The following is a 12,253-nucleotide window of genomic DNA, read 5'->3' on the forward strand; positions in this document are numbered from 1 at the left end:
TGAAAATCAGGTAAAATGCATTATCCCGCGTTTATAATCATATTTAGCATGTTTGAACTCCTTTGAAAACATTTTAAATTTTCATGAAATACCAATGTACAGTCCCACGACAAGTTTTTTTTTTGCGAAAAAAAAAATTCCGTCAATACCTCGATATTTTCAAAACTAATGATTGGAAAGCAACTGTACGCCTGTGAAATGCATTTTTAAACCCTTTTTTTCATCCATTTGTTGGAACGTAGGCTTGTTATTTCAATTTTTATATTTTTTTATTTTTTGCCCCCCCCCCCCCTCTCGACTTTGGTCAGAGCCGAGAGACATAAACTTCAAAAAATATTTGCAACGGCGGTAAAAATTTGAGTTGAAAATTGAAATAACAAGTCTAGGTTTCAACATTTTGATGAAAAAAATGTTTGGAAAAAGTGTTTTAAAAACGTTTTTTTCAATTCTCAAATTTCTATAATTTATAATTAAATTATAATAATTTGCAACATGAGTAACAAACAATTCGAAATTTTGTATGTATTTTCACTGTTTCAGTTGAAAAAAACTAAAATTTTCACAAAATACTGTTTTTTTTTAAATGCTAAAATTTTTCATAATCTGCAATGTGAGTATTAAACGATTACAAATTTGGCATCCATCTTTACTATTTTTGAGTTTTTTTTTAATGAAACAAATATTTAAATTATTATACATATTTGCAATGTGGGTTTGAATCGATTCGAAGTTTTGGATGCATTTTCACTATTTTTAGTACAAAATTTAGTACTTTTCAAAAAATACGGTATTTTGTAAAAAAAATCAGCATTTTACAAAAAATAATCTAATAAAACTGAAATATTTCGCTTCGAATGATACCACTGTTGCAAATAATTAAAATTTCAGTATTTTCGAAAAAATATGGTATTTTGTGAAAATTGTGATTTTTTGTATTTTTGCTTTGAAAAAACATGTGTGCTTCACAAAGATTTTTTCCTTTGGCTCAGGCAAAAAATTTGACCAAATTATGTTTTGCGAAAAAAAAATGAAATATTTTCTATCTACATTTTATTTGGAAAAACGTGAAAAAAAATTATGACTTAAGTTTTCCGTTAACAGTACATTCAAAAAATCATGGTGTGTTTCTAGAAATATGGAATTATTTCAATTTCAATTCAGTTTATTTCTTAATCGACTAACAGTAGTTTTGTAAATGCAGTACAGAGTTTTGGGGGATTCTTTCAGCTGTGTTTAAGGCATTTATCACAGTGGATGCAAATAAAGTTGGTTGTAAAGGGAAACAAAAAACAGGAAAACAACTCGCAAAAAACCTGTCACTGATATGGAATTATGTTGTGTAAGATAATGATTGAAAAAAGTTTAAAATATGTTTATCTATTTCTGTATTTGTATGACAACACTTTTTCACAAGAATTAAAAAAATTACAAATCTTCAATATTCCAAAATGTGTATTTTACTCTGTGCACACATGGTAATTTCACTTCTTGTTTGGAGAATTTCGACACAATTTGTGATGATGAGGCTTCACAATTTTGCATGTGAATTAACATCAAATTCAAACAATTCCAGCTTTTTTTTAATGTTCCTTTTCGCAAATCTGAAGTTAATTCAGAATATTTCAATTTTAAGTTTTTTTTTGTGATTTGTTTAGATATTGGAAAAAAAAATTTAGGTTTTGGATTCAGTCTTTTTTTCATTAAATTTTCTGATTTTCACAAATTAATTTAATTTTTTTAAACTTGCTTTGCTCACTTTCTTCTGATTTATTACTTGGTCTAAGTTTTTAACAGTTTCTCAGAACGGTTTAAACGTTAATACTTTACATCTGTTTAGATGTAATTTTAAATGGAGATAACATTTTTTTTCAAAAATTAGTTAATATTAAACCATTTCCTAAATTATACTTTTTTCTCATTTGTTTAACAGTCAAGACCCGATGCCTGATTTTCTGTTACATTCTTATTGGAATTCCATATATTATTAATTCAATCAAATTGTATAATATTCATTGTTTCGTTATTTTTTTGCAGTAAACAAACAGTAAACGTAAACAATATTTATCCATTTTTCAAACACTTTTAATTTTGTTTATGTGGAAGCATTGCTGGATTTTTTTTTCAAAGATAACTTAGAAATCATTTTCCCTAAACGAGCACTCAGCTAGCTTAATCTAAACTTAAATATATGTAGTACCCTCCCCACAAAGGCTAATTAATTGATCTCAGTTGAATGATTCTCCGAATCGCTGAATTGCAAATGTAACATTCAAAAATGTTTGGACCTTAGCCTGTAATTAATTTTGATGTTCAAAAGACAGATCATAGGGGAAATTCTCGTATGTTTGGCAGGTTAAGCACTCGCTCCTAACTCCATCCAATTTGCTGATTTTCACTATTTAAACAACTAATTTTGCAAAACTTTTGATAGAAACTTGCTTGCTCACTTCTTATTGAGCTATTTATCACTCGATTTCAGTTGAAAACGATTTTAATTAGCTTTAATTGAATGTCAAAGTTCTGACCTGCCAACATTAGAGGCACGCTGGAATTAGATGCTGTTCCCCTAGTTTGGAGTTAATATTTTGTGGAATATTTTTTGATGATAACTCTGTGCAGACAAGATATATATTCCCTTTCTACCGTCCAGCATAACATTGCTTCCTAAGAATTAGCAACAAAACCAGATGAAGCGGAAATAATTTATTACAAACATGTAACACATAGTGACAACTCAGTTGCGGTGGTGGCAAGGCAAGAACTACGAACAAAACTGCATCGTCGTTAAGTCTTGTGTGGTGTGCTAAGAAAGTTCCTCCTTACCGCAGCCAAGCTTATCACCCCCAACCTCAACGGGGAAGAAGAAATGCCAAAGCGATGGATTTTCATCCCCAAAACCAGAAGAAAACTTCGTGTGACATGTGTTTAATGGCTCCGAGTCTTTGTGTGATGTATTTTGCGGAGGAAAGCGTTTTCTTTTCTCTTTGTCCTTAAAAGAGAGAAAAACGGCACGTTGATGATGATGATTATGATGACGATTGTAGTTGTAAGGAGGTTTTTCTTCTCTTTTTTTGCCAACTTGCTCGAGGTGAAATAAAAGAAGGAAAACTTTTAGTGCACAAAAGGGCTCTCGGTTTTTCGTTGCGGGGATTATGGCCCCTTATTAAATATATATTTACTTCGATGTAACGCAATTTGAGGTTAATGGTGGTGGCTTCCTTTGCCTTGGAATCGAATTCGTGGCGAATACGGCAAATGGGACAAATGCGACATATGTAAGCGGAATGTGAGCGCTTTCTTTTACGATTAGATTTCTCGGGATGGACTATTCTGCCGGGAGAGAGAATATACAGCGGCGATGTGGAAAGCGGGGGAAATTGCTTTTTGAACAATGTTGTCTTTCCGTCTGTTGTTTAAATTCAATAATAGCGGTTATATTTTTCCCATTTTGGAAAACATCCTTTGATAAACGGGACGAAAGTCAAAATTGATTGAACGAGGTTTCAAACATGTTAGACTTTGCGATTCTTTGTACATGGACTTTTTTTGAACATTGTAAACCTTAAACCTTAAATGATGATTCCAAAACTTTTCAAATACTCACAGTTCACCACCAGATGCGCCTTGGCACTGATTTGCCCCACCGAGTTGTGCGCCTCGCAGATGTACACGCCCTGATCGTCCTGGGCCACATTCTTGATCACCAGACTCCGGTCCTCCTCCAGGATCTCGGCCCGTCCAACCGGAATGTGACCGTTTTCCTTTTTCCACAGTATCTGCGGATGTGGATCGCCTCCAACCGTACACTGGAACTGGACCCGCTGGCCCACCAGCACCGTCATATCCGGCGGCTCGTTGATAAAGTAGGGCTTCACTGTGAACGGGCAAAAGAGGAGAAAATTGTGAAAAATGAATTACGATTTGCTTGGTGCGAGACGGCTTTCCTAACGCGATTAGCTGCCCGAGATTGACCCTTCCCCAAGTCTGTGGTCGATGATGGCTTTCTGATTCGATTGTGGAAGGCGATTATTGGATTGGATTGTTAGATTGACGATGATGGTTTGACCTGGATGGCAGGCTATTTTCCTGCATTATTTTTAGCAAATTTGTGTAAAAAATAGTTTAAATTTTGAAAATATTTTTCACCGTGCACTTCAGATTCCCAAGGACCACAAAAGGAACAAATCCCGCAGATTGAACCAGAAATTTCCGCGTTTTGCACAGGAATTGATTCGATTAGTCTTGTTCGTCACCAGCCCGGGAAAAGTCTATTGTGAATTTTCCCCCCACAAAGCACACGACACTAGGAGAGAAAAGCTCTCCATCAGTTTGAAGCTTGATTGAAAGACCGTCAAGCGGGGCTCAAGAAAACCCGGCAAACCGGAAGGATGCAAATTTTCCAATTCTGTCCAAGCCATGCGCCAGGATTTGCTGGAACGAGTTCGGGGCACCATTGTCTTCGAAGGATGGAAAACCGGCAAAACTTGAATGCATAGGAAATTGTGGTTGATTGATTGAATTTTGACGATTGATTGAAGTCGTATTCTGGGATGTCGAGGATGTTGAACGATGATGCAATTTTGAGGTTTATCTTGAACGAATGGCTTTGAACATGACTGCAAGTTCTGTTTGAAAATTATGGAAAATTCAATATTCCTAAGAAGTTTTCTATTGGTCCTGAATAGTTTTAGAAAGCCAGAGATTAAAAGCCAAACATTTTTTCCACTGTGTGCTCGCACATTTTTGAATGATAAGGCGTCGTTTGTCAAGACGGATCTTCTACACGGAGAAAAAGAGTTCCTAAAATCGTGAACAAGCGTTCATGAAAACGGGAACCTCGAACAAAGTGTTCAAATCCCACGGTACGATTTTGAAAAACGTACCATGGGATTTTAACACTTTTTTCGTAAACTATAACACAAGTATTAATTTTAAAAGCAGAACTCTTGTAACTTTTCGCTACAAAAGAAAGTTTCTACAGCAATAAATCAATTTCTTTAGAAAGTCTAAGTACCGCAGCACCAAAAAGTCTCCGCCAATAGGATCAAAATTTTTTAGTAGGTTTTTGAATTATGCAGAGAAACACATGTGAGATTGAAACGGTGAGACTTGAAGTACTACAAATATTCCCAATTCTCCACAGCAAATTTGAAAGCCACCACAGGAACAAAATGCCAATAGTCTAATAAACTTAAAGTTACTTGATGTTTCAAAAGTTAAAAAGTCTCCTCCGATTCTAATGGTTTTTACAAAGTGACTAAAGTCTCTCCTCCTCATTTTGCAATTCGTAGAGAACTGTACGCATTTCCAAAAAAAAATGCAATTTTACAAAGTGAGATATGCATTTCTACACATTTCTTCAAACTTATTCAAATCTCCACAGAGGTATGAACGGTCTCCACACATAAAAAAGGTCTCCAAAGAGTCCACAGGGATCAGTCTCTTTACTAGCAAAATATCATTTTAGTTAAAAATACATGGTGTCAGAAGGTCTCCACAAAGAGTTTCGCTTCGTTAGGAGACGGTGATTTTAGCGGATTGCAGACATGAATTCTCCATTTTAAGTTATGATTTGAAGGTATCCACAAAGAGTTTTATAGGAAAACTTGAATTCTAGATTTATTTTGAATATGTCCTTTAAATAAATGGATCACAATAGTTTATAGGTCCTTCAAAAAAACTCGGGAATTGAAACATGCAAAATCTTTACAATTCAAAAGTCTCCACAGAACTAAATTTCTCCACAAAGAATCTCAAGGCTTCCCTATGTATTCTACAAAGACATTCACGCTTTCGAAATGAGATTGCAATTTTCCACGATTACAAACGAATTTTTCAAATATATTCAAGTCTTCACAGCGATACACAAAGTCTCCTCAAAAGCAAAATTTCATGCAAGCAAAAAAAGCATAAACTCAGGAGCTCTCCACAGAGGCACTGAAAGTCTGTTAGCATTACAGCCAAAAAAATCACACAGAGACGAATGTTCCCACAGGGAAACTTAAGGATTCTACAGAAAACAGCGTTGTAGTGAAAAAGTCTCCAAAGAGCCAAAAGTGCAAAGAAACTCAAGTCGCCTCCGTCAAACATGATAATCCATAGAGAAATTTACCTTTTCACAAAAAATTGCAGTATTGAATCATGAGAAACACATTTCTACAAAAAAAAATCAAGTCTACACAGAGAAAGTTTAAGTCTCCACAAAAACAAAATGTTACCGAACCAAAAAATAATAATTTAGAAGGTCTCCACAGTGACACTGAAAGTCTTAACAGCCTCACAGATAAAAAAATAAATAAAAATCTTCACATAAAGACAAACGTTTCGCAAGAAACAAAAAGTTTCTACAGAAAAAGCTACACAATGAAAACTCTACACAAAGTCAAAAATACAAAAGACTCAAGTCACCTCCTTTAAATTTAATACTCCACGGAGAAATTTATGCCTTCACAAATGAGAAATAAATGTCTACAAATGTTTTGAAGTCTCCACAGAGATATTTAAAATCTCTACATAAGTTAAATGTCATTCAATCAAAAAACATGGATTAAGAAGGTTACACTGAAAGTTTCTATAGCCTCACAGCAAAAATAAAAAAATCACAGAGCGTCAAAAGTTTCCACAAAAAAAAAACTTAAAAATTATACAGAAAAACTATGCAATAAAAAAGTCTCCACAGAGTCAAATGTGCAAATAGATTAAAGATGCCTTCTGTTAAACCTGATATTCTACAAAGAAATTTATGCGTTCACAAAAAAGATTGTCTCCACAAATAAAAACGATTCAAGTAAAAAAGGTCATTAAAAAAAAACCTAGAGTTTAAACGTCCTTTAAGCTATGAGGTTTCCTATGTTTATAATACCATTTCTAATAAAACTTTAGAAATTTTGTGTAGAAAACAAATTTGAACTCCACTTAGTTTATGCACGGTGCCATTCTAATGCTGAGCAGAATAAATATTTAAAATTCAAAAATTGTAATGGTTTCCACAAAGAGACCCAAAACTTGTTACTACAATTTTATGTTTCACAGAAAACTCTTGTCTCGACTGAAATTAGCAGTCTACACGAATTAACTAAAACATAATAAAATTTCCACAACTTTTTCACTGTGTCCAAAATCTTGAAATTAGTCGTAGGTGGAATCGAAATAAAAAAAAACAAATCAGGTGAACATGTGAAATTTGGGGATGTGACGACGAGTTTTGAAAAGTCTCCACAGAAAAAAGCCTTCACAGATTTTGTATACAAATGGATAAAGATGTTATTTACAAATGGATAAAATGAGAATCGAGTTTCTACCAATAGTCAAGTCTTCGTGGAAACGAAACCCCTGCACAAAGAAAATTTTCTCCACAAAGAAAAAAGTCTCCACTTTTAGATTCCTTTCTTCTTAAAGATACGTTGATCATATTTCGATTTTTCAACGAAAAGTGCTTAGACAATTAGAGGAGCTATTGGAGACTTTAAATTTATTTGTAGTTTTATTATACAATTTGAGGAGAGTTTGGAGACACTTAGTTTCTTCTCATACCTTAGTATTATTAATTTCTCTGAAACTATTTCACTATGCCCAAAATCCTGAAATTAGTCGTAGGTGGAAAGGAAACAAATAAAAATTGAAGGTGAACATGTAAAATCTGTTGATCTGACGACGATTTTAAAGAAGTCTCCACAGAAGAATCCTTGACAGATACGAAAAACCTGCACAGAAAAAAAGTCTCCACAAAGAAAAATGTTTCCACTAAGAAAAAAGTCTCCACAAAGTAAAAAGTCTCCACTGATAGAATAACTTCATCTCAAAGTTACTTTTTTAGTATTAAGACTATTTGAGAAGGCATAGAAGACTTTCAATTTCTTTGTGAATGAATGTTAAAGGGTTAAAAAGTCTCCATATCTGTTTCTACAGTGTCCCAACAATGTTCTTTCTTTTTCTGATCTCCCTTTTCCCTCCACTCAAATCCCCAGTCGCAGGTGGAGCGGAAATAAATACAAATTAAAGGTGAACATCTCGAAACCGGAGTTTTTTTTCGAATTAAATATACTTTATTGAATCTTTCTTATAATAATTACATTTGGTTTACATAATAAGTGGTCAGCTGTGGCTCTTCAGCTTTAGTTTGCTTTTCGTGATTTAAACACTGTTCATTTTCTTAACTTTAAAAGTATATGATTTATCATTTTTGTAACACTGAGACAATGAGGAAAAAAAAAATTAAGAAAACATAACCTAACCTAAAACTAACTTAATCTTACCATAAACTAAACCAATCCTTGAATCAAGGGGTATTCAGAAATAGCACATTTTTCCCTGAATTTCAAACATTTTTCTTGAATCTTCTGATCCAACATTTTTACTTCTGCTAATTCATGAACCTCACTTGATCTTGTCCAGCCAGGAACATTCAAAACCATTTTGAGTACCTTGTTTTGGACACGCTGGAGCTTCAATTTATGAGTTCTAGCGCAACACTCCCAAACAGGTACTGCATACTCAATAACGGGGTAAATTATTTGTTTGTAAACTGCTAGCTTATTTTTCAAAGATAGCTTTGATTTTCTGTTAATTAACACTGGAACGCCCAACGCATGTCCAACTTACACGGACGCCCAAGCCTCCCAAAAAAGTTGGAACGGTAACTTCAACACGCCCGTTCTCGGGCATAACTCAACCAATCGGGACGACTCTTGTTCCCAGTGATTTGTAAGAATGTCTAGATGATCCTAAAATTTTGCAGAACTTGATTTGAACAAATCTGTAATTTCTGCGACCGAAAACATCGTTCCAACTTTTTTTAAACGACTGCCTCCGCGGAATTTTCGGCGATTTTTTTTTACACGCGAAAAAAAAAGTTGGAACGATGTTTTCGGTCGCAGAAATTACAGATTTGTTCAAATCAAGTTCTGCAAAGGTCTAGAATCATCTAGACATCCTAACAAATCACTGAAAAGAAGAATCATCTTGATTGGTTGAGTTATGCCCGAGAACCATTGAGTTGAAGTTACCGTTCCAACTTTTTTGGAGCCTTGGGCGTTGGAATGTTAAAGGATACAAACACCTGATGAGAATGCTGCACTTGTTCAATATTTTATCTACATGCTGCCGAAACAATAGTTTCGAGTCAAGTATGAGACCTAAATAGACAACTTCCTTTGACCAGGGTATCGAAACATCATTCATTTTAATCAAAACATCATCCTTTGGGGCAAATCTGGCCGATTTGGAAAGTGGAAAAATGATGGTTTGAGTTTTGGCTGCATTTATGCGAATTTTCCAGTCGCCAAAGTATTCGGAAAGAACGTCAAGACCCTTCTGAAGACGGCCAACTAAATATCTGGTTATTTTACCCTTATAAATAACGGCAGTGTCATCAGCAAAAGTGACAACACACCATTACCAGGAAGAGTAGGCAAATCAGATGTAAAAATATTGTACAGAAGTGGGCCAAGAATACTTCCTTGGGAACCCCAGCATCAATGTTGAATAATCCAGAAGCAATCCCATTCAGAAAAACCTGAACGATCTCTCCGAAAGATAGTGCTGGATAATTTTGATAAGATACATTGGAAAACCGTATAAATACAGTTTATGTATCAAACCATCATGCCAAACATTGTCAAAAGCCTTCTCAACATCCAACAAAGCCATAGCAGTTGATTTAGACTCAAGCTTGTTCTGCTTGATGATTTTAGTTACTCTCGTAAGCTGATGAGCAGTATTATGCCCTTTCGGAAGCCAAACTGCTCATTCAAAATTATATTATTATCGTTGGTAAAATCCAAAAGCCTTGAATAGATGACCTTCTCAAAGAGTTTGGACAGACTACTCAAAAGACTAATGGGACGATAACTTGTTGGCGATGTTGGATCTTTTGAGGCTTCAAAATTGGTATGACTTTGCCCAGTTTCCAATTGGTGGGGAAGTAACCAAGTTGCAAACATTTATTGAAAATATTGGCTAGATGTTGAAAGAACTGATCACTCTGTTTTTTCAACACTAGATTAAAATGTTATCAAAGCCTGGAGCTTTCATATTTTCATTTGTTTAACTGCAACTTTGACTTCCTCACCAGAAACATGGGAATCTGCAGGAAATTCAAAGGTAGAGTCATTGATTGTTGAAATACTATTGGCTACTGATGTTTCTTTACGGCTGGTCATGGAAGCGCCAAGATTATGTGAACTAACAAAATGAAGCCCAAGTGCATTTGCCTTTTCCTCGGATGTAATCAAAGGAGAATCCTCAACAATAAGAGGAGGAATAGGCTTTGGTTTGTTTTTAAGAACTTTTGAAAGTTTCCAAAATGGTTTTGAATAATTCCCAAGCTGGCTTACATGTTTTGAAAATTCTTGATTTCTGATATTGTCAAGTCGGTCTTGTATGATTTTGTTCAAATTGTTAACTGAAATCTTTTTGTCATAGTCCCCAGTCCGTTGATATTGTCTCCTATAAACATTCCTAAGTCTAATCAAGTGTTTAGTATCTACGTCAATATCAGTTACCTTAAAATTAACAGGAACCTCCCGAACGTTGGCAGCTTCTGCTTGGTTGATAGCCTGCTGGATCACCTCCAGCGAACGATCAATATCAGCAGAAGTTTCCGGGTGTTGATCATAGTCGATGTTGCTGTCGACCACTTGCTGAAACTGCTGCCAGTCAACGTTGTGGTAATCTTTCCGGGTTGGTTGCCGCTGCGGAGTAACGGAAGCTCCAACCTCCACAACCACCGGATAGTGATCAGAACTCAACTCTTCAAACACCTCAGGATGAGCCACGTTCTCAGCCATATTGGTAATGAAGAAGTCGATGATTGAGTGATTCCCAGACCGAGCCACCCTCGTTGGACGATCCGGACTCACAACGTTGTAGTATCCGTTTTGCAGATCGTTGTGCAGAATCACTCCGTTCCGATTCCTCCTGCTGTTGCCCCAAACTTCATGCTTCGCGTTGAGGTCACCAGCGATGATGTACTTTGCGCTCCGCCGTGTCAGCTTCTGGATATCGCTCTTCAGTTTTGCTGCTGAACCATCTCTGGAATTCACCTGACGTGGACAGTATGCAGCAATGAAGAGTACTGGGCCAACCGAAGTGGGAATTTCCACCCCAACGGCCTCGATGATGTCCAGCTTAAAGTGTGGCAGCCGGCGTGGCTTGAGATCACGATGAACAGCGACAAGCACACCTCCTCCTCCAGAGGTGGTCCTATCGAGCTGCGTCGCGATCTTGTAGTTTTGCAGATAAACTTTTTCACCGGGCTTCAGATGAGTTTCCGTGATGGCAGCTACGTCGATCTCCTTCTCGCGAAGAAAATCCACCAGCTCTAAGTTCTTCCTCCTAATGGAGCAAGCGTTCCAATTCAGCAGCTTGAGGGACCTACGATCCATACTGGATGACGAACGAGGTCAGCACTTCAATCTGCTGGGTCTTGGTTTTGCATCCACGCAGTGCAGCGGACATCTGTTTGAAAATATTGAGGAGTTCGGTTGAGGTGTAAAGATCATTACCATTTTCCTCAACTGCTGGTTCTTGGGTTGGTCTTGGCTCCTGGCTGAAGCCCGGTGGTGGCGGTCTCGGCTCCTGGCTGGAACCCGGCCGTGGATGATTCATCTCAGCTCTCTTCCTGGGATCCAACGGCAACGGTGCCAAGTTCGGGACCTGGCGTCGCGGTTGAAGAGGTGGAAAATGTTGCTCCACCAGGGCTGGAGGAGTTCTACGACGCTGAGGCTGATTCTTCGTCGATGCTTGCTGCCGAATTTTCACGAACTCAGCTCTCTTGGGGCACTTTCGGTCGGTTGACGAATGCTCACCGTTGCAGTTGAGGCACTTCACCAGCGAATCTTGGATGCACTGGGATGTGATGTGCGCATCGGTACCACATTTGGCGCAACGACGCTTCAGGTGGCAGTTCTTACCTCCGTGACCGAAGCCCAGGCAGTTGAAGCATTGTGTGACGTCACGGTACACTGGTCGGTATCGCTCCCACGACACGATAATGTTGAAAACCGCTCGAATCGCCTTCAGCTCAGGAAGCGTCGTCGATCCCTTAGCCAAATGCAGCAGGTAGAGCTGGTCACGGTACTTGATGTCTTTGTTGCGTCGGCTCATTTTGTGCACGGCCAACACATCCAGTTTCAAAACTTTTAGCTCGGCAGCTAATTCCTCCACTGGCATGTCGTACAGACCTCTGACGACGATTTTGAACGGCTTATCCATGACGACATCATGGGTAAAGTACTCCGCCTCGTTTTCGGTC

General features: G+C 37.1%; 1 protein-coding gene across 3 annotated transcripts in view; it reads right to left on the reverse strand.

Annotated features, from left to right (window-relative positions):
- LOC6041652 (protein sax-3) overlaps nucleotides 1-12,253 on the reverse strand; it is a 418,150-nt gene that overhangs the window by 74,318 nt on the left and 331,579 nt on the right. For all 3 annotated transcript variants that reach the window (XM_038251334.1, XM_038251332.1, XM_038251333.1), the window contains exon 5: nucleotides 3,605-3,874. In XM_038251334.1, the coding sequence (XP_038107262.1) occupies nucleotides 3,605-3,874 (270 nt within the window). The remainder of the gene's footprint in view (nucleotides 1-3,604; nucleotides 3,875-12,253) is intronic.

Source organism: Culex quinquefasciatus, chromosome 2 (genome assembly GCF_015732765.1).
Source record: "Culex quinquefasciatus strain JHB chromosome 2, VPISU_Cqui_1.0_pri_paternal, whole genome shotgun sequence".
NCBI lineage: Eukaryota > Metazoa > Arthropoda > Insecta > Diptera > Culicidae > Culex > Culex quinquefasciatus.